Below are 18,521 nucleotides of genomic sequence, written 5' to 3'. Positions count from 1 at the left end.
CGCACCCTGGAGAACCTGGGCTTGTCCTCAGAGGAAGAAGTAATGACAAAGAGCCCACCCAGTCTTGGATCTCAGCTCTGCACCAATGGCCGTGAGACCGGGGCCCATACCTCAGTTTCTTCATCTGTCAGCAAGCTCGGACCAGGGTAGTGAGGTAGTGTGGGGGCCATTGCATTCCTGGGCACAGCCCTGGGGGCCAGGAGACGCCGCCGTCCGCTCTGGGCCCAGGCGCTGCCAGCGGCAGGGCAGTCCCTGAGGGCCTTCCCGGGAGCACTCCAGACCCCCTTCCCCTCTGGGTCCCTGTGCGCCTCCACTCCTCAGCAGACGGCAGGCCAGCTGCCTTCCTGGGCTGGTTCTGCAGCGCCGACTGAGATGAGAGCTCCTGTGCAGATGACACGGAGGAGGGATGTGCAGTGTGCAGGTGAGGGGCCAGGTGAGAGGCGGGGCAGGGCCTCCCTTAACCCGCCCCCCATGGTCCTGGCACAGAGCTTCCAGTACCTGGGCTCCAGGCAGAGTGTATCTAGCAGCCCAGAGGCCCAGGTGGGCTGTACTGTTGGCTGCTAGGAGCCAGACCCCTGGCTGGGCAGGCAGGGGACAGGGAGGGGAGAACATGAGGGGACCCTCCCAGCAGCCTCTGCATGCGGGCAGCCGGCCTGCCACCCTGGGGAAGCGGGAGGGGCTGCCTTGCCAAGGGATCCTCACAGATGAGGTGTGGGCGACAGAGACCCCCAGCGGCTGCTGGAGGCGCCCACAGGACTCCCTGGAGCCTCTCTGTGGTCCTGGGTCCCCTTGCCCACCCGGCGGTTCCTGCAGGAGGGGCCAGCACAGGGCAGGTGCCCAAAGAGCAGGTGCAGCCCAGACAGCAGGGGAGGAAGTCCGTCTCCTCAGGGGGGTTTCCAGACAGGGACCGTTTTTATTGAGGGCACAGAATGTCTCCGAAAGGTCGGTTCTTTATCACATGAGTCACCAGAGAGGGGGACAGAGAGAGGAACGCTGCAGCCTCCATTTCCCCTTCAGTTGGTGGAGGGTGGGAGCCAGGCTCCCTGAGAGGGCAGCAGTGGAGGCTACACGTCCTTGTCCTGCCCCTGCACCTGTCCTGCCCCTCTCCCTGCCCTGCCCCACATCCCTGCCCTGTCCCTGTCCCTGTCCTGCCCCGCATCCCTGCCCCTCTCCCTGCCCTGCCCCACATCCCTGCCCTGTCCCTGTCCTGCCCCGCATCCCTGCCCTGCCTCTGTGCCTGTCCTGCCCCGTGTCCTGTCCCTGTCCCTACCCCTGTCCTGCCCTGCATCCCTGCCCCTGTCCTGCCCTGCCCCACGTCCCTGCCTCGTCCCTGTCCTGCCCCGCATCCCTGCCCCTGTCCTGCCCTGCCCCACGTCCCTGCCTCGTCCCTGTCCTGCCCTGCATCCCTGCCCCTGTCCTGCCCTGCCCCACGTCCCTGCCTCGTCCCTGTCCTGCCCCGCATCCCTGCCTCGTCCCTGCCCTGCCCCTGTCCTGCCCTGCCCCGTGTCCTGTCCCTGCCCCTGCCCCTGCCCTGCCCCACATCCCTGCCCTGCCCCTCTCTCTGTCCTGCCCCACGTCCCTGCATGTGTCCTGGGCCTCAGCACCAGGTTCTGGGCCCGCTTCCTTGCAGCCCCTTCCCCAGAGCCCACCAAAGACCCAAATCCTCACACTCTCGGGACAGATGGCTGTGGGTGGCTGAGAGAGACCCGGCCCCTCCCTGGCCAAGTCCACAACATCAGGACCCTCGCTGCCCTCCTGCTTCGGGCTCAGCCCCGATGCACCTGATTTGAAGTGAAACTGTCCAGTGCCCTCTCTGGGGCCCTCCCAGGGGATGCAGGTTGGAGGGGCTGCCCTGGAAAGCCCTTCCTTGCCCTAGAGAGGTCCCCGCCCTGAGAGGGAAGGGCCCGGGCAATGGTTCCAGGCTGGGAGCAGGAAGGTGTGTGCCAAGCGCTCCTCGGAGCTGGTGCCCTGCGGTGTAACGTGCAGCTGCTGCTGGAGAAGAGACGCAGGCAGATTACCGAACCCTGAGACATGAAAAAGCATGATCGCGGTCTTGCCAGCCTAGGCGGCCGCGGTCCATGCATACAAGTCTGAGGGCGGAGGAGCCCGCTGCTCGCTTCTCATGGGCCCACCCCTGTGATCCAGCATCTGTGAAACTCCCCGGGAGGCCACGGCCTGCCCTGTCCTAGCCCCGGGACTGCCGAGGGCCGCGTGATGCTTTCCCCAGTGGCATTTACAGAAAACTTCCCTCCGCCCCACCATGTTAGTTGGCTTCGGGATAGTTTGCAGTATTTCCTGATTAAAATAATGTTGAGAAGAACATTTTGGTCTCTGAGGCCTTTTCCCTCGGGTATTTTCTGAGAAATGACATGGATTCAAGGGCTGGGAACATTTTGTAGCCATGTTGCATTAGAGAAAGGCATGTGGGTTCCCACGTGTGGGCTGCCCTTCTGTGGGATTCTTCAGACTGGACACGCGGCTGGGGGGGCTGGACACGCGGCGGGGAGCTGGACACACGGTGGTGGGGCTGGACACGTGGCGAGGGGCTGGACACTCAGGGGGCCTGGATACATGTGGCGGGTCTGGGCAGGCAGGGGGCCTGTGTGTCAGGTGCCTGTGGCATATGGTATGAGCCCTGCTTTGCTTTTTTTCTTTTTTTTTTTTTTTTTGAGACAGAGTTTTGCTCTCGTTGCCCAGACTGGAGTGCAATGATGCGATCTTGGCTCACTGCAACCTCCGCCTCCTGGGTTCAAGCGATTCTCCTGCCTCAGCCTCCCAAGTAGCTGGGATTACAGGTGCCTGCTCCCACACCCAGCTAATTTTTGTATTTTTAGTATAGACGAGGTTTCACCATGTTGGCCAGGCTGGTCTTGAACTCCTAACCTCAAGAGATCCACCCGTCTCGGCCTCCCAAAGTGCTGGGATTACAGGTGTGAGCCACCACGCCCGGCTGAGCCCCACTTTTCTGGATCTTGGGCTGGGGGAGAAAAAGGAAGCCGTTTCCTCCACTCCCAGGGCCCAGGGACAGGGAAGTGGCCTGGACCCCTGGGGAGGGAGGGACAGGGAGGTGGCCTGGCCCCTGGGGAGGGAGGGACAGGGAGGTGGCCTGGCCCCTGGGGAGGGAGGGACAGGGAGGTGGCCTGGCCCCTGGGGAGGGCAGCACGTTGGTTGTAGGGTTGGTCCGGAGAGCCAGAGGCGGAAAGGATCTCCAGGGGGAGCTGGTGGGCCCTTCCCCGCGGGGCTCTGCTCAGCCTGTGGTGGCCACACGGCAGGGGCCCTACTCCCAGACCCTCAACCACTGCCAGCCCAGCCAGCCTGCTTCTGACGATGTCCGGTTCTCTCGGGTTTCCTTGATCAGGCTTCTTCAATGCCTAAAGCTTTGGGACACTTCATGGTGGCTCTCTGGGGTCCAGGTGGCCGCTGTCCGCCCTGGCTCCCTGTGTTGCCCCCTCCTGAGGCCCTGGCTCCTGGATGCTTCAGCCTACGTGTGCCTCGTCGCTGTATTTTCGTGGGCACTACCCCTTCGCAGGGCCCACCTCCTGGCTTCCGCCCCTGCCCACTCTTTGAGCAGGGGTGGATCTCCCCAGCACCGGCCCACACGGCTGTGCTTGCAGCCAAATGGTATGGGCGTGGCAGAGACTCCTGGAGCCTCTTCTCGAGGGGGCCTCAACCTCGGGCTTCCACGTGCAACCCCGCTGAGTCCAATGGAGCATCCACGTGCAACCCTGCCGAGTCCAATGGAGCTTCCACGTGCAACCCCGCCGAGTCCAACGGAGCTTCCATGTTCAACCCCACCAAGTCCAGCGGAGCATGAACCCCACCCCGATGTCTGAGCACCAGGAGCTGATCAGACCTCAGTCCTCGGTGCCCTCAACAGAACATCCTGGCCCCGCCGCACCCTCCTGGCGATTTTCCAGCCACGGACCCCGTCGCTCCTCAGCTGTGAACCCTCCTTGTCCTGCTGCACCCAACACAGAGCCCGTCTCTCCCCCGCTGCAGGAGTCCGGAATGAAGTTTTCCTTGCCATTGTAATAAGCACCACTATAATTCTCCTTTAACAGGTTCTCTCTAGACTGGATCAGGGACAGTCGAGGCTATAAATTGTGAATTAGCTGTGACCCTGCCACCCACGGTTGCCTGCCAGAGTTCTTTCTAAATGTTCTATCTGAGCCTGGCCGTTGCTGCTGGCTCTGGAGGTGCCGTCACGCTACCCTGGTTGACACCCCTCGGCCTGACCTGCAGTCTCACCCCACAGAAGGATCTGGGGGGGTCTGGCCCCACGTGCTGCGGCGGCAGGGCTGCTGGGTCTGTGTCGGAGCCCACAGAGGCTTCCTGGGAGAGTCGTCACAGGCCCTGTGGACCCTGCTCCCCATGGGCTTCCGGGCATCGATCAGGTACCCAGCATGTACCCCCAGACAGGGGCCCCCTCTGCCTTGCCTCTGGGACTCAGTTTCACCCAAGTCCTGTGGGGCTGGCACAGCCTGGGGCCCGGGTGCTGGCAGAATCTGGCTGGAGCCTGGGGCAGGGCAGGGCCTTCCAGGCATGTTCCCGAGAGTGCACTGAACGTGTTGGCACGTGGCACTGGAGACACCAGACTGGACGAGGCTGGACAAGCACCTCCGCCAGAAGCAGCACAAGCCTGACACAGGCAAACCTCCCGGAGCCCACCCCACTGACCCCAGCCCCCGCTGATCCTCCCAGAAGACGTTCCTGGAAACCCACTCTGAGAATGCTGCTCCAGGAGCTGAACTAGCGGTATCAGCGTCTTAAAGCTGACCTCCCTCTCGGCTGTGTGATGCCTAGGGGTCCGTCCCAGACCAGCATCCGGTCTGCAGGGCACAGGGATGTGGGACCTTCTGTGTGTCTGCCCCACAGTGGCCATGCCGGGACACAGAGCTGCTGCTTGGGGAAGGGACAGATTCAGACACAGTAGTGGGTTCACCTGAGGCCCTCTCGAAAGACACGCCCACCGGGAACCTCGGGAAGGGGCGCGTCCGCCTGGAACCTCGGGAAGGGCCACGCCCGCCTGGAACCTCGGGAAGGGGCGCGTCGGCCTGGAACCTCCGGAAGGGGCATTCCCGCCTGGAACCTCGGGAAGGGCCGCGCCCGCCTGGAACCTCGGGAAGGGGCATTCCCGCCTGGAACCTCGGGAAGGGGCGCGTCGGCCTGGAACCTCCGGAAGGGGCATTCCCGCCTGGAACCTCGGGAAGGGGCGCGTCGGCCTGGAACCTCGGGAAGGGGCGCGGCCGCCTGGAACCTCGGGAAGGGGCGCGCCCGCCTGGAACCTCGGGAAGGGCCGCGGCCGCCTGGAACCTCGGGAAGGGGCATTCCCGCCTGGAACCTCGGGAAGGGGCATTCCCGCCTGGAACCTCGGGAAGGGGCGCGGCCGCCTGGAACCTCGGGAAGGGGCGCTCCCGCCTGGAACCTCGGGAAGGGGCATTCCCGCCTGGAACCTCGGGGAGGGGCGCGCCCGCCTGGAACCTCGGGGAGGGCCGCGCCCGCCTGGAACCTCGGGGAGGGCCGCGCCCGCCTGGAACCTCGGGAAGGGGCGCGGCCGCCTGGAACCTCGGGAAGGGGCGCGGCCGCCTGGAACCTCGGGAAGGGGCGCGGCCGCCGCGCCCGCCTGGAACCTCGGGAAGGGGCATTCCCGCCTGGAACCTCGGGAAGGGGCGCGGCCGCCTGGAACCTCGGGAAGGGGCGCTCCCGCCTGGAACCTCGGGAAGGGGCGCTCCCGCCTGGAACCTCGGGGAGGGGCGCGCCCGCCTGGAACCTCGGGAAGGCCTTTGCAGATGTGATCGAGTTAAGGATCTCAAGATTCAAGGTAAGGTCACTCCAAGTTGCCTGTGTGGACCCTGAGTCCAATGGCGTGTCCTGGCAGGAGACCAGCAGAGGTGGAGGGCGCGTTCTATGGGCTAAGGGCAGGACTATGACTCGAGGGAGGCGCGGGGCTGCTCCCTGGAGCCACCGCCTCCCCACACTTGACCTCAGGCTCCTGGCCCCGGAACTATGAGGGAACAAACTGTCCTTTTAAGCCACTGCTGTGTGATGATTGGCAGCGCCAGCAATGGGAGCTGATACAGGCCCTGATTGGGGACCCCGACACCTGGCAGCTTGGGCCAGGCCCCTTTGGGTTAAAGCTGGCCCTGCCGCTAAGGAAGGAGACCACTACTCCTCCTGCTGCCCTCCTCCCCCAGCCTTGCCTAGTTCACAAGACAGGCAGAGAGAAAAAGCAAAAAGTTGGAAAAAAACAAAAGTAAGATAAAAAGCCAGGCAATCTTGGCACCGCCACCCGGCCCTAGGAGTTAAAAAAAGTAATAATAACATCAACCCCTGACCTAAACTACTTGTGTTATCTGTACATTCCAGACACTGGAGGAAAACAGCATTGTAAAACTTTCTATTCTGTTAGCTGATGCATGTAGCCCCCAGTCACGTTTCCCACGTTTGCTCGATTTATCATGACCTTTTCACGTGGACCCCTTGAAGTTGAAAGCCTTTTAAAAGGCCAAGAATTTCTTTTTCAGGGAGCTTGGCTCTTAAGACACGAATCTGCCGAGGCTCCCGGCCAAATAAACCACTTCCTTCTTTAATCCGGTGTCTGAGGAGTTTTGTCTGCATCTCGTCCTGCTACATTTCTTGGTTCCCTGACCGGGAATCGAGGTGGTTAATGGATGGTCGAGGCAGCCCCTTAGGCAGTTTATGCCTGCCCTGTAGAACATCCCTGCGGGGACCTCTGGCCAGCTTGAGCCACGCGGATCCTGAGAGCGCTCCCGGGTAGGCATTTGCCCCGGTGGAACGTCTCGTCAGAGCACTGCATAGCAGGCCCTCGCGGAGGATCCACACAGGGGCTGAGCACCGGGAAGGAACTGGCACTTTAAGTCCGGACATCTGAAACTTGGTAAGACTGGTCTTGGGAACTTGCCTGCTCCATTTGAGTGGAAGCGTGGCCTGATCACTCACAGCGTGCCTGTACCTGCACTTTGGTTTTTGTTTTTGACTTGACTTGAATTAATTGCTTGATACTTTGGTTTTAGTTTCGATTTTGACTTGACTTGAATTGCTTGATAAACAGGTGTGCCTTTATTGACACTTTGGTTTTGGTTCTGATTTTGACTTGGCTTAAATTGCTTGACAAACAGGTGTGCCTTTAACAGCACTTTGGTTTTAGTTTTGATTCTGATTTAGTGTAAATTAGATGAGTGAGTGATCTTTTAGCCTCTCCTTCTTGTAGTGTGAATGTTGTTTTGTCTCGAGAGAAAAATAGGTCAGACACAAAGTAAGCCCACTCCGCTAGGAAGTGTGTTAAAAAAAGTTTCAAAAAGAAAAATAAAAGGAAAGTCATCAAATCATCAAGACTTACTCTATTAAAATGCATGTTACAGAGCCTTAAGAAAGGTTTTGCAAGAGATTATAGAGTTAAGTTAACCCCTTAGAGGTTAAGATCTCTGTGTGAATTAGAACTGCCCTCTTTTGGTGTTGGATGGCCCACCGAAGGAACTATAGACCGAGAACAATTAGCCATGTATTTAAGGTGGTGACGGGTCAGGGGACAGCCAGTGTACCTAGATCAATTCCTTTATATTGACTTGTGGTTAAATATAATATAGACAAAACCGGCATAAATTTAGCCCTGTTTAACAGCTTATTGCAAAAAAGCCAAAAGGAAAAGTAAGAGCAGCTTTGCCAGCAAACACAGAGTTAAAAAAGGAGTCCCAGAAACAGCAAGAGAAGCCAGTTTTGCAGGAGCTGCCAGAGAGAACAAAAATTCTTTCTCCATATGTCCCAGCCTACCCCGCTTTACCGAGGCCAACAGCCCTCTCAGAAACAAGATTCAGGAGCTAACACGCCCCAGGTCTCCCCTCGAAGGGGAGGATCAGAGCCTCGAGAGGCCAAGGAAGGAAGTCAAGATAGTCAAGTGGGCCGTCTCAGATCTGGTCTTGTTCGAGCTATGCAAATACCTCTCAGGGAGATGTGAGGACCTGTCTATTATAATGACCAGGCCTACATCCATGGGGGCAACAGACTTTCATCTATCAGCCCCTTTCAACCATTGATCTACTAAACTGGAAACACCCTGAACCCGCCGCCTTGCTCCCGGCAGCTAAAGCCCTGTCGACATGACTGTGTAGAGGTGTTGGACTCCAGTTTACTCCAGCAGACCTGACCTCCGGGACCAGCCTTGGGCATCAGTAGACCAGGAGCTATTCGTGGACGGGAACAGCTTCATCAACCCACAAGGAGAGAGATGTGCAGAGTATGCGGTGGTGACCCTGGACACTGTCGTTAAGCTGAGCTCATTGCTTTAGTTCGGGCCTTAGAACTCAGTGAAGGTAAGACTGTCAACATTTACACTGACTCTCGGTATAATGCCTGTTTCACCCTCCAAGTGCATGGAGAATTATATAAAGAAAAGAGCCTGTTAAACTCTAGGAAAAGGGGAAAAAAACACCCAGAGAATGCAACTCAGCTTCAGTGTTTGCAGAGGTACTGAGAAGCACTTCTGCAGAGGCTGAGAGTTGGTAGAAAAAAGCAAATAATATAAAAAAGATTTCAGAAATGCTTCAAGGAGCTGACAAGAGCCTGAGTCAGTTTTATAAGAGTCTCTATAAACATTCTGGCTTTACACCCCATTTAACCCTGAGGCTGCTGAAAATCAGTATATAGTAAATACTTTATTTGCAAAGCAAGCATGAATACCACCTAGCCTATAAAAGTGGCCACCAAGGTGTACGTTAACTGTGACCAAGGAACAAAACTAAGGAAGAGCAAAAGAAAAAGAAAGAGTAACTGTAAAAAAAAAAAAAAATCGAAAAGCAGATCGTCCAACCCGGCTGATCCTGGGACGAGAGCAAGCTGCTGCTGAGGACGACAGCCCTGCTCTGGTCACTTCGGAGACTGACCTGTCTACACATGGCTGCAGCTTGAGGAGACAACAAGCCCTGCTCTAGTCACGCACCGGCAGCTGACCAGTCTACGCACGGCCGAAGCTTGAGGACTCGTCAAGCAAGTAAATGTAGTTTAAAATCTTAGGACTAATAGTTTTCCTGTAATACTAGCTGTTTTCCTGTTGTTCTGTTGCTGTATTCAACCTTTTTCCCAGGTAAGGACCTCTTTTGTCCTTGCTGGATATGAATATACTGTACATTGTTTTGCTATTGTTACCCCCCCATTACCGTGCTAGAAGAAACACCTATGTAAGGTGTCCCCACTGCACACAAACTGCTAGGAAACCCAGACCTGTCCAGCCCAGCAACAATTCCAAGTCTTGCAGTCGTTCTTTAAACATAGAAACCAGAAGTTACCAGAACCTCCTCCTTCAGCAAAAACAGAAAAAACCTATTTGCTCAGCTGGCTGAACACACTGCTGGCAGCTTGGATGTTTCTTCACGTTATGTTTATAAAAAGGCTCACATAGGAGACCGACGGCCTTGAGAAGCAAAAGAGTTAATGCCTCATGATAACTTTAACTAACTCTTTCCCCAAACAGACGCCCCAAGTGCAAGCGTCTGGCTCTTAAAAACTTCTATTATTAAAAAATACTGTGTTACTCACTAAGAAAAAGCTTTTAAGACCCAGTAACAAAACTAACCTGCTTAAGACATGACAAAGTTGGCACATGTGCCTGTGCAGGTTTAACTCAGGTTCGATCCTAGGTCTCCATTTAGAAAATAGTTTCCAGCTATAAGAAAATGTAAAACCCTCACGGTGAGTGTGTTACTACTAATAGAAACTTGCTTGCTGCTCCCCTGTGTGTTACGCTTGCTCCTTCAAATGATGAAAGGTTTTGTAGCTACCATGGTTCCTCAGAAAACTTCAACACAAGTGTAATACGTAAAACACTATCACTCTGTCTCACAAAAACACTCAAAAAGTAAAAACAAAAGAACTCCCACTAATTACTGAAAATTCTCAAAGCAGGGGATAAGGAGGGAGACCACTACTACTCCTGCTGCCCTCCTCCCCCACCTTGCCTAGTTCACAACACAGGAGAAGAGAAAAAGCAAAAAGTTGGAAAAAAACAAAAGTAAGATAAATAGCCAGGCAATCTTGGCACCGCCACCTGGCCCTAGGAGTTAAAAAAAGTAATAATAACATCAACCCCTGACCTGAACTACTTGTGTTACCTGTACATTCCAGACACTGGAGGAAAACAGCATTGTAAAACTTTGTGTTCTATTAGCTGATGCATGTAGCCCCCAGTCACATTTCCCAGGCTCGCTCGATTATCACGACCTTTTCACGTGGACCCCTTAAATTTGTAAGCCTTTAAAAAGGTCAAGAATTTCTTTTTCAGGGAGCTCGGCTCTTAAGACGCGAATCTGCCGAGGCTCCCGGCCAAATAAACCACTTCCCTCTTTAATCCGCTGTCTGAGGGGTTTTGTCTGTGGCTTGTCCTGCTACACCACCACCCGTCCCTAGCTGAGTCCTCGCCACACAGTGTGGCTGCACCTGGCAAGCACAGGGAGCTCCTGGGGTCCTGTGGGTGCAGACGCGGGTCCCTCGGTCTGGGTGGCTGAGACGGAGCCCCTCCCCAGCTCCAGGGAGCACTGGGCCGAGGACCACCCATGAGTGGTGAGTGTCTCTCTCGCTGCACCTTGAGGTCACCCAGGAACCTTCGGAAGTGCTGATGCAGACACCCCCCCTCCCCACCGTCCAGGGTGAACCGGCGAGGCCGTGGCCCGGGCGACCCCCTCCCCACCGTCCAGGGTGGACCGGCGAGGCCGTGGCCCGGGCGACCCCCTCCCCACCGTCCAGGGTGGACCGGCGAGGCCGTGGCCCGGGCGACCCCCTCCCCACCGTCCAGGGTGGACCGGCGAGGCCGTGGCCCGGGCGACCCCCTCCCCACCGTCCAGGGTGGACCGGCGAGGCCGTGGCCCGGGCGACCCCCTCCCCACCGTCCAGGGTGGACCGGCGAGGCCGTGGCCCGGGCGACCCCCTCCCCACCGTCCAGGGTGGACCGGCGAGGCCGTGGCCCGGGCGACCCCCTCCCCACCGTCCAGGGTGGACTGGCGAGGCGGTGGCCTGGGCATCTGGACACATTACAGCTCCCCAGGGTGCGCGGTGTGCAGCCAGGATGGAACCCATGGTCCTGGCACTGAGGATGGCGGGCGCCTGCTTCCACCTCCATGGGCCAGCCTCCCGTGCCCAGTTTCCTGGAGCTGCGAGGGCTTCACATGGCTGTTGAGCTGCAGAGGGAGGGGCCCTCTCCCCACCCCATCCAGAGCAGGTGGAGGAATCTGAAGGCAGAGGGAAGGCAGGGTGCAGCCCAGGTTGTAGAGAGGCGGGACCCTGAAACCTCAGGAGTTCAACTGGCATAGAGGAAGCGGCAGCCGGAAAGCCAGCCTGGAGCTTTCTCATCTCAGCCTCCTTTGCTGGCCTTAGGTGGAGGGGCCTGTGGGGCGGGCGGGTGGCTGGAGCCTGAGGGGCCTGTGGGGCAGGCAGTGGCCGGAGCCTGGAGATTGTTTGTTGTCAGCACAGAATTGTGGCACAAGTCATTGAGACGCAGTGACAGGCAGATGACTGCCCAGGCCACGGCCTTGTCTGAGCCTGCCTGAGCATGAGGAGAGGCCCCCACGCTGGTCACCCAGAGTCCAGGTGTGCCCACAGATGCTGTCCCCGCGCTGTGGGCAGCCCTGGCCCAGGCAGGTTCTCCGGAGCTGCTCCCCCAGTGCAGGCCGTGTGCAGGACCTTTGTTTATGCCCCTGGGTGTTGAACTTGGCCGGCGTACAGCACTGAAACAAGGGCCCTGCTGCCTGAACCCGCCCAAGGCTAACTTCCATGCCCAGGCCTGTGGGAGGGGCTGGGGTGTGCAGGAGAGTTGGGCGTTGGGAGGCCACCCCACCGCGTGCCTGCAGTGCCCTCTCCTCGGCCCCAGCCCCCAGCATATCCATGGGGTCCCTTCAAGTGTGGGTTTCGGGAACTTCCACATTCCGGCCTGAAGTCCTGGCCATGGGGAAGGGACGCCCACTGCGCTCATCCCGTGCAGCTGCCTTGTGCCCATCAGAGGCTGCACCAAACCCTGTGCGCCCTCCTGGCTATCAGAGCCAGAGGCCTCAACTGGCCCAGCCCTGCCGGCGGCTGAGGGACCTCAGCTGCTGTGGGGCAGGCGTCTGTGGGTTCCCAGGGTCCTCCCCTCCCCGCGGGGGTGTGAGGAGTTGCAAAGGGGATGCCTCCTGCCCTGACCCCACGGCCAGACCAGCGCTGTGTGTCCTGAGTGAGGATGCCTGTCCCTGGGCCCCAGAGACTCAGCAGGAGGCAGGTGTGAGATGCCGCGTCCCCAGCCCCTGCTGCCGCCGGCCCACAGCAGGCCCCTAGAGGCTGGGCGGTGAGGGGATGGCTCAGACCGCCCATGCCCAGGACCCCTGCGTTGGCCTCATCCTACGCCTCAGCCCCAAACCCTGCAGCTCGCGGGCCCCTGGCACCCGCTCACCCTCAACAGCACCTCAGGGCTCCTCTGGTCCGACCCTTGTTGCCAGCCCAGCCAGAGTCTGACTCCTCCCTGGTGCCGCCCCCACCCCCAGGAATGGCATGCGGGGGCAGCGGAGCCAGGCCCTGGGCCGAGGGGCAGGACAGGCAGGGACAAAGAGCAGCTCCATGGAAACCCTTCCCTAGGGCCTCAGGGGCCAGGTGGGACCCCCACTTCTAGGAGGAGACCCCAGTGCCCTCACGCTCAGGGGAGCGGTGGGTGGAGAGATTAGGAGGTGGGAGCTGGGGGCTCTGGAGGAGGGGCCGTGGGTGAGGCCCATCTTCGAGGCTCCCTTTGGCTGCAGCAGGCAGTGAAGCTGCATCAGGGGCTCCACCCTGCTGGCCACAGTCCTGGGGCACCCCGTGGTGGCCGGAGACACCAGCAGGTTCTCCTGGTCACATGGCCCCCACCTGCCCTGGCCCCCAGAGCCCCCCAGGCTTGGGACGAGCTGTGAGGCAGAGGGGTTGGACGGAGGGCACAGGACACAGACGCAGAGTAGGTGCGGCGGCTGCCCCCAGGGAGATGTGGAAAGAGGCCCCAGGGCACCCTGGAAGCGGAGGCGGTGGCTCTGCGTGTCCCAGGCCACAGCACCGCCCCTTACAGCCGAAGCTCTGATCCCTCGGTCTCAGGAAACACTCGGGAAGTACGGGGCGGACACGGGTCTGGTTTCAGGACAAGGAAGCTGGCAGCCCAGGAGCGAGGAGGGCTCCAGTCCCCTTTCACCAAGCCCGTCCTCGCCTTCCCGCTGCCACAACACCCGCGCCTGCAGCTGTGCAAGTTAGGAGGGCGATGTGGACGGGCTTTCTCCTTAGAAAGGATCCTGGGGTCCGACTGAGAAGCTGGCTCGAACGCTAGGCCCGACTGAGAAGCTGGCTCGGGCGCCAGGCCCGACTGAGAAGCCGGCTCGAACGCCAGGCCCGACTGAGAAGCCGGCTCGAGCGCCAGGCCCGACTGAGAAGCCGGCTCGGGCGCCAGGCCCGACTGAGAAGCTGGCTCGGGCGCCAGGCCCGACTGAGAAGCTGGCTCGAGTGCTAGGCGCTGTGCCTCAGAGCACCGGGTGGGCGCCCAGAAGAGGAAGTGCTCATCATGTAGCAATTTTTTTTTTTTTTTTTTTTTTTTAAGAAACAAGATCTCACTCTTTGCCCAGAGCAACTGTCTTATTTATCTCTGCATCCTAAGAGTCTACAACAGGCCGGGCGCGGTGGCTCAAGCCTGTAATCCCAGCACTTTGGGAGGCCGAGACGGGCGGATCACGAGGTCGGGAGATCGAGACCATCCTGGTTAACACGGTGAAACCCCGTCTCTACTAAAAAATACAAAAAACTAGCCGGGCGAGGTGGCGGGCGCCTGTAGTCCCAGCTACTCGGGAGGCTGAGGCAGGAGAATGGCGTGAACCCGGGAGGCGGAGCTTGCAGTGAGCTGAGATCCGGCCACTGCACTCCAGCCTGGGTGACAGAGCGAGACTCCGTCTCAAAAAAAAAAAAAAAAAAAGAGTCTACAACAATGACTGGCATGAAGTATACAAACTATAAATTGCCTAGTAAGTGGATAAAACGATTAATTAATTTGCCCAACATTCAAAATGCGACGGGATTGGGATTCACAGTCATGTCTTCTCATTGCAATGCGCAAGCTCCTTGTGCTGCTCCACACCGCCTTTCAGTAAACGAGAAACTAGGATCCACACCGCCTTTCAGTGCACGAGAAACTGTAGGACAAATGACCTTATGCCCAGTTTCCAATGGCAAGACGCCACACCCCTTATGATACTATCTTTGTGCACGTAAAATGTTCATTTCTGTCTAAGAAATCAGTGACTTGTAATTAGTAATAATAAGTAAGTGATTGCTCAATGACTTAAAACTACAGTATCTCTAATTTCTTCTAATGGAAACTTCTCAGGCCATTTAGGGACATCCACAGATAGCGAACGGCGACATTGGAAAGAGGACGTTGAGCGTGGGGAAGTCTGCACAGTTCCACCTGTTTGATTGATGGATGTGTGGTGGTGCAGACGTGGACACGATTCATCTTGTTTTGTTTGTTTTGTTTTGTTTTTGAGACGATGTCTCGCTTTGACACCCAGGCTGGAGTTCAGTGGCGCGATCTTGGCTCACTGCAAGCTCCTCCTCCCAGGTTCAAGCAATTCTCCTGTCTCAGCCTCCTGAGTAGCTGGGACTACAGTCACATGCCACCACGCCTGGCTAATTTTTGTATTTGTAGTAGAAACGGGGTTTCACTATATTGGCCAGGCTGATCTTGAACCCCTGACCTCAGGTGATCTGCCTGCCTCGGCCTCCCAAAGTGCTGGGATTATAGGCATGAGCCACTGTGCCCGGCCAACACTATCCATTGTAAAGAGGGTTCATGCTCTTCGACCCCAACAAAGAATGATTCCCTTTGCGGTCGTGGATGGGTGAGAAATCAGCCTTGGCCACCTAAGGGTATAGCAGAGCTTCTGCATTAGGTGACAATTTTAATAACCCTCTGTTTTCCGTTCACACCTAAGAGTCTGTTTCTGCCCTGGGACGAGGACCCAGAGGCCACTTTGACGTTATGGAGCAGGCTGTCTCCTCGGTCGTCATGCTGCAGGGAGTGCTGTCAGCTCTGCCACCACCACTGGCATCCGGGAAGCTTGGTCTGTCCGTAGTGACAGATCTGATTCCAGAGAACCTGGAGCGTGTCTGATGCATGAGGGCAGAATTGTACCCAGTTACCCACGGTGTGGAGATGAGGGAGGGGATCTAACCCTGCAAACACTTTTGAAAAAACCCTAGTGTATAAAAAGGAATTAGGGAATCAAACCTTTCTTAAGGGGCACAGGATAAGACAGTATACACCAATGTGACCGAAGTTTTTATTTCTACTGAAGAATTCAGCTAAAGTGTGGCGGCATTATCATAGCTCATGGGAACCTCCGTCTCCTGGGCTCAAGCAAGCCCCCCAGCTCAGCCTCCCAAGTAGCTGGGACTACCGGTGGCCATCACCATGGCTGGTTACGTTTTTCATTTTTTCGTAGAGACAGAGTCTTGCCATTTTGCCCTGGCTGGTTGTGAACCCCTGACTTCAAGTGATCCTCCTGCCTCAGCCCCCCAAAGTGCTGGGATAACAGGTGTCAGCCACTGCCCCTGGCCTGGCAATTCTACTTTAATCGTTTTAGGGACTGCCTTCCTGCTTCCCACGGTGGCAGCACTGTTCTACATTCCTGCCAGCAGTACACGAGGGGTCTGGTTTCTCCACATCCTTGCCAGCACTTGTGATTTTCTGTATTTTGATAATAGCCATCCCGATGTGTGTGTGTTGTGAAAACTGTGACGTACGTAGAAAAGTGTAAAGAATAAGAGTGTGGATGCCCAGCCCGTCCCCTCAGGAGACACATGAAAGTCACCCAACCTCTTTCAGGATCCATGTTCCATTTGCATTATTTTTTCATGCACCATTTTTGAACACAAGTTGCAGACATTTGAACACTGGCCCTAAAAACATCAATCAGCCCGGCTGGGACCTTCTGGGAACGCGGACGCTCCCCGCGTAGCTGCAATAACATCAACGCCTTCGGAAAATTCCACATGGCATCTAGCCTCCCTCTCGCGTTTGGATGTCCCAGGTGCCCTCACTCAGTTCCCGCCTCGCCTTTCTGGAATCGTGCCCCAGCTTGTTCGAGTGGCACTGACTGCTGGGAGGGTGTCCTGCCAGTGAGGTTTGTCCGATCCCACGGCCCCAGCGTCTTTTATAACCACTTGTCCCTCCTTCCCCTCCCTGGGTTTGTGATAACCTGGAGGTTAAAGCTTAGAGCAGCCGCTCTTCACCTGGGGACTTTGCCCCAGGAGGCGTTGGTCAACTGTCTTGTGCCTGGAGGAGGAAGGCAGGCTGTGCCTGGAGGAGGAAGGCAGGCTGTGCCTGGAGGGAATGGAGCGGGTCAGGTGCTCTGCCCAGTTCTGCTCCTGCGCGTCTCTGCCGCTTCTGCCTCCCTGCTCACTGCCCTGTCTGTTCCCAGCCTCTCCTCTCACCCTCAGAGTAAAGGTCACTTCCCAGAGGGCCACTAGTGCCCAGGCCACCTCTCACCCTCCCGGCCTGCTCCTCCCTGGACTCCAGTTTCCCACGTCTGCCCTGCCCGGGCCCCTCGGCTCCACACCCAGGACCCAGGCCTGGCACTCTTGGGGGTGGCTGCACACCTAAGGGCAGAGGGCTTGGGTAGGGGGTGAATGGGGGCTGCGGCTGTGGTGCTGCTGTCCCCGCTGCCTCAGTGGGAGAGGCCCTGTGGGCAGCCTGAGAGCTCAGGCCTCAGTGGTGCTTCCTGGGAGGGCAGCCCCCAACCTCCCGCACCACAGAGGGGCTGGAGCAGGACGCAGGGTCGCTGGTCCCAGCCTTGGGAGCACCACAGGGCACAGGCCTGGCCCGGCCGTAGCCCGGAGCTGACTTTTCCTCGTTGACCTGTGGTCCGGGACTTTCCAGGACAGGCTTCTTGCCACAGAGAAGGTTCCTGGGGAAACCCCGGGCGTGTGAAAGTGGAGCGGCCCAGGTCCCTGCCCTGGAAGAGCCGCCAGGAGCCAGGACACCCCCTCCCAGGGGCCCCTCCCACCCTCCAGCCCCAGCTTGACCCCAGACCTCTGCCCTCAGCCCCCTGGTGTGTCTGAGCACTTCTGCCCCAGGGCCTTTGCACGGACAGTTCTGCCTGGAAAGCTCTTCCCGAGATCTGCTCGGCCATATGCTCGCTGAGGCTTCCTGCCCCCGCACACACGGGCACTGCCTGCCTGCCGGTCTCGTCTCTCTCCAGAACCTTAGCTCCAGGGGGTAGGGACTGCCCGAGAGCGGGTGTTCCTTCTGTGCTCGTGGAATGAAAGCGAAGTGGCCAACAGCAGGCTTCTTCTGAGGAAGACAGAGCAGAGATCACAGCTGAGGCCTGGGGGACCCTGTGGCCCCCAAGGCCACCCAGCTGTTCCCTGCAGACAGCCCTGGGTCCTGCCTCTCCCAGCCAGGAACCAGGCCCCACCAGCCAGGAGCCCGGGACACGGCCATGTTCTGGGACTTGACCTCCGTCTCCCCACAGCCTGCATTCCCACCCTGCTTGGCTGCAGCCCTGGTTGGTGGAAAGTGGCTCCAGGCGGCCCCGCTCTGCTCTGGTGTGTGCAGACATCTGGTGTGCCGTGACCTTCATCCCAAGCAAGACCTAGAAAGGCGGAAATCGAGGCAGCATAGAGAGCTGGCCCAGGGCAGCCTTCTGTGCTGGAGCATGGGGGTGTGAGGGAGCTGCCAGGGTGGTGTGGGTGGCCCGGCCCCTGGTGGTGAGTGTGTGGCGTGGGACTCGGCCTCTGCATGTACATCCTGCTCAGTGGACCCGCCCACTCCCTGGAGACGTCTCTGTATGGTTGTGTTACCAGAAAGGAGTCCTGATCCAGATGCCAAGAGAGGGTTCTTGGACCTCGCACAGGAAGGAGTTCAGGGCGAGTCTGGAAAGTCAAGTGAGAAGTTTATTAATAAAGTAAAGGCATAAAGAATGGCTACTCCCCAGGCGGCGCGGAGGCCTGGGCTGCTCAGCGGAGTATCCTTATGCTTATTTTGGTCATTTCTTGATTATGTGGTAAACACAGAGTGGATTATTTACGAGTTTTCTGGGAGAGGGTTGGTCAGTTCCCGGAACTGAGGCTTCCTCTCCTTTTTAGACCACGTAGGGTAACTTTTGGACGTTGCCATGGCATTTTTGGACGGTCATGGCGCTGGTGGGAGTGTCTCTTAGCGGCGAATGCATCAGAATTCGTGTATAATGAGTAGAAAGGATGACCAGAGGTCGCTCTAGTCACCATCTTGGTTTTGGTGGAATTTGACCAGCTTCTTTCCTGCAACCTGCTTTATCAGTAAGGTCTTTGTGACTTGTATCTTATGCCGACCTCCTGTCCTGTGACTAAGGATGCCTTAACCTTCTGGGAACACAGCCCAGCAGGCCCCAGCCTCATTCCACCCAGCGCCTATTCAAGACAGAGTCGCTCTGGTTCAGACACCCTCTGACAGTTGGACAAGTTGGTGACAGCCAGGAGGGCCCGACGTGGACATGTGA

General features: G+C 57.9%; 1 protein-coding gene across 2 annotated transcripts; it reads right to left on the bottom strand.

Annotated features, from left to right (window-relative positions):
• Positions 1-15,314: 15,314 nt before the first annotated feature.
• On the bottom strand, positions 15,315-18,102 carry LOC144339596 (uncharacterized). 2 transcript variants are annotated; one of them, XR_013414817.1, is made up of 3 exons: positions 17,845-18,102; positions 17,530-17,636; positions 15,315-17,335 (listed from the first exon to the last, which is right to left on the bottom strand). XR_013414817.1 is itself a non-coding variant. In XM_077995658.1 (2 exons), exon 2 carries the CDS (start codon positions 17,622-17,624, stop codon positions 16,710-16,712), a length of 915 nt encoding a protein of 304 aa, XP_077851784.1. In that variant the 5' UTR covers positions 17,625-17,636; positions 17,845-18,102; the 3' UTR covers positions 16,582-16,709. The 2 variants fall into 2 exon arrangements, 1 of the variants encoding a protein (XP_077851784.1); XM_077995658.1 differs by having other exon boundaries at positions 16,582-17,636.
• Between the last annotated feature and the right edge of the window lie 419 nt (positions 18,103-18,521).

The sequence above is a fragment of the Macaca mulatta genome, chromosome 3 (genome assembly GCF_049350105.2).
Source record: "Macaca mulatta isolate MMU2019108-1 chromosome 3, T2T-MMU8v2.0, whole genome shotgun sequence".
NCBI classification, from domain to species: Eukaryota; Metazoa; Chordata; class Mammalia; order Primates; family Cercopithecidae; genus Macaca; species Macaca mulatta.
This window is presented reverse-complemented; position numbering and strand designations above follow the sequence as displayed.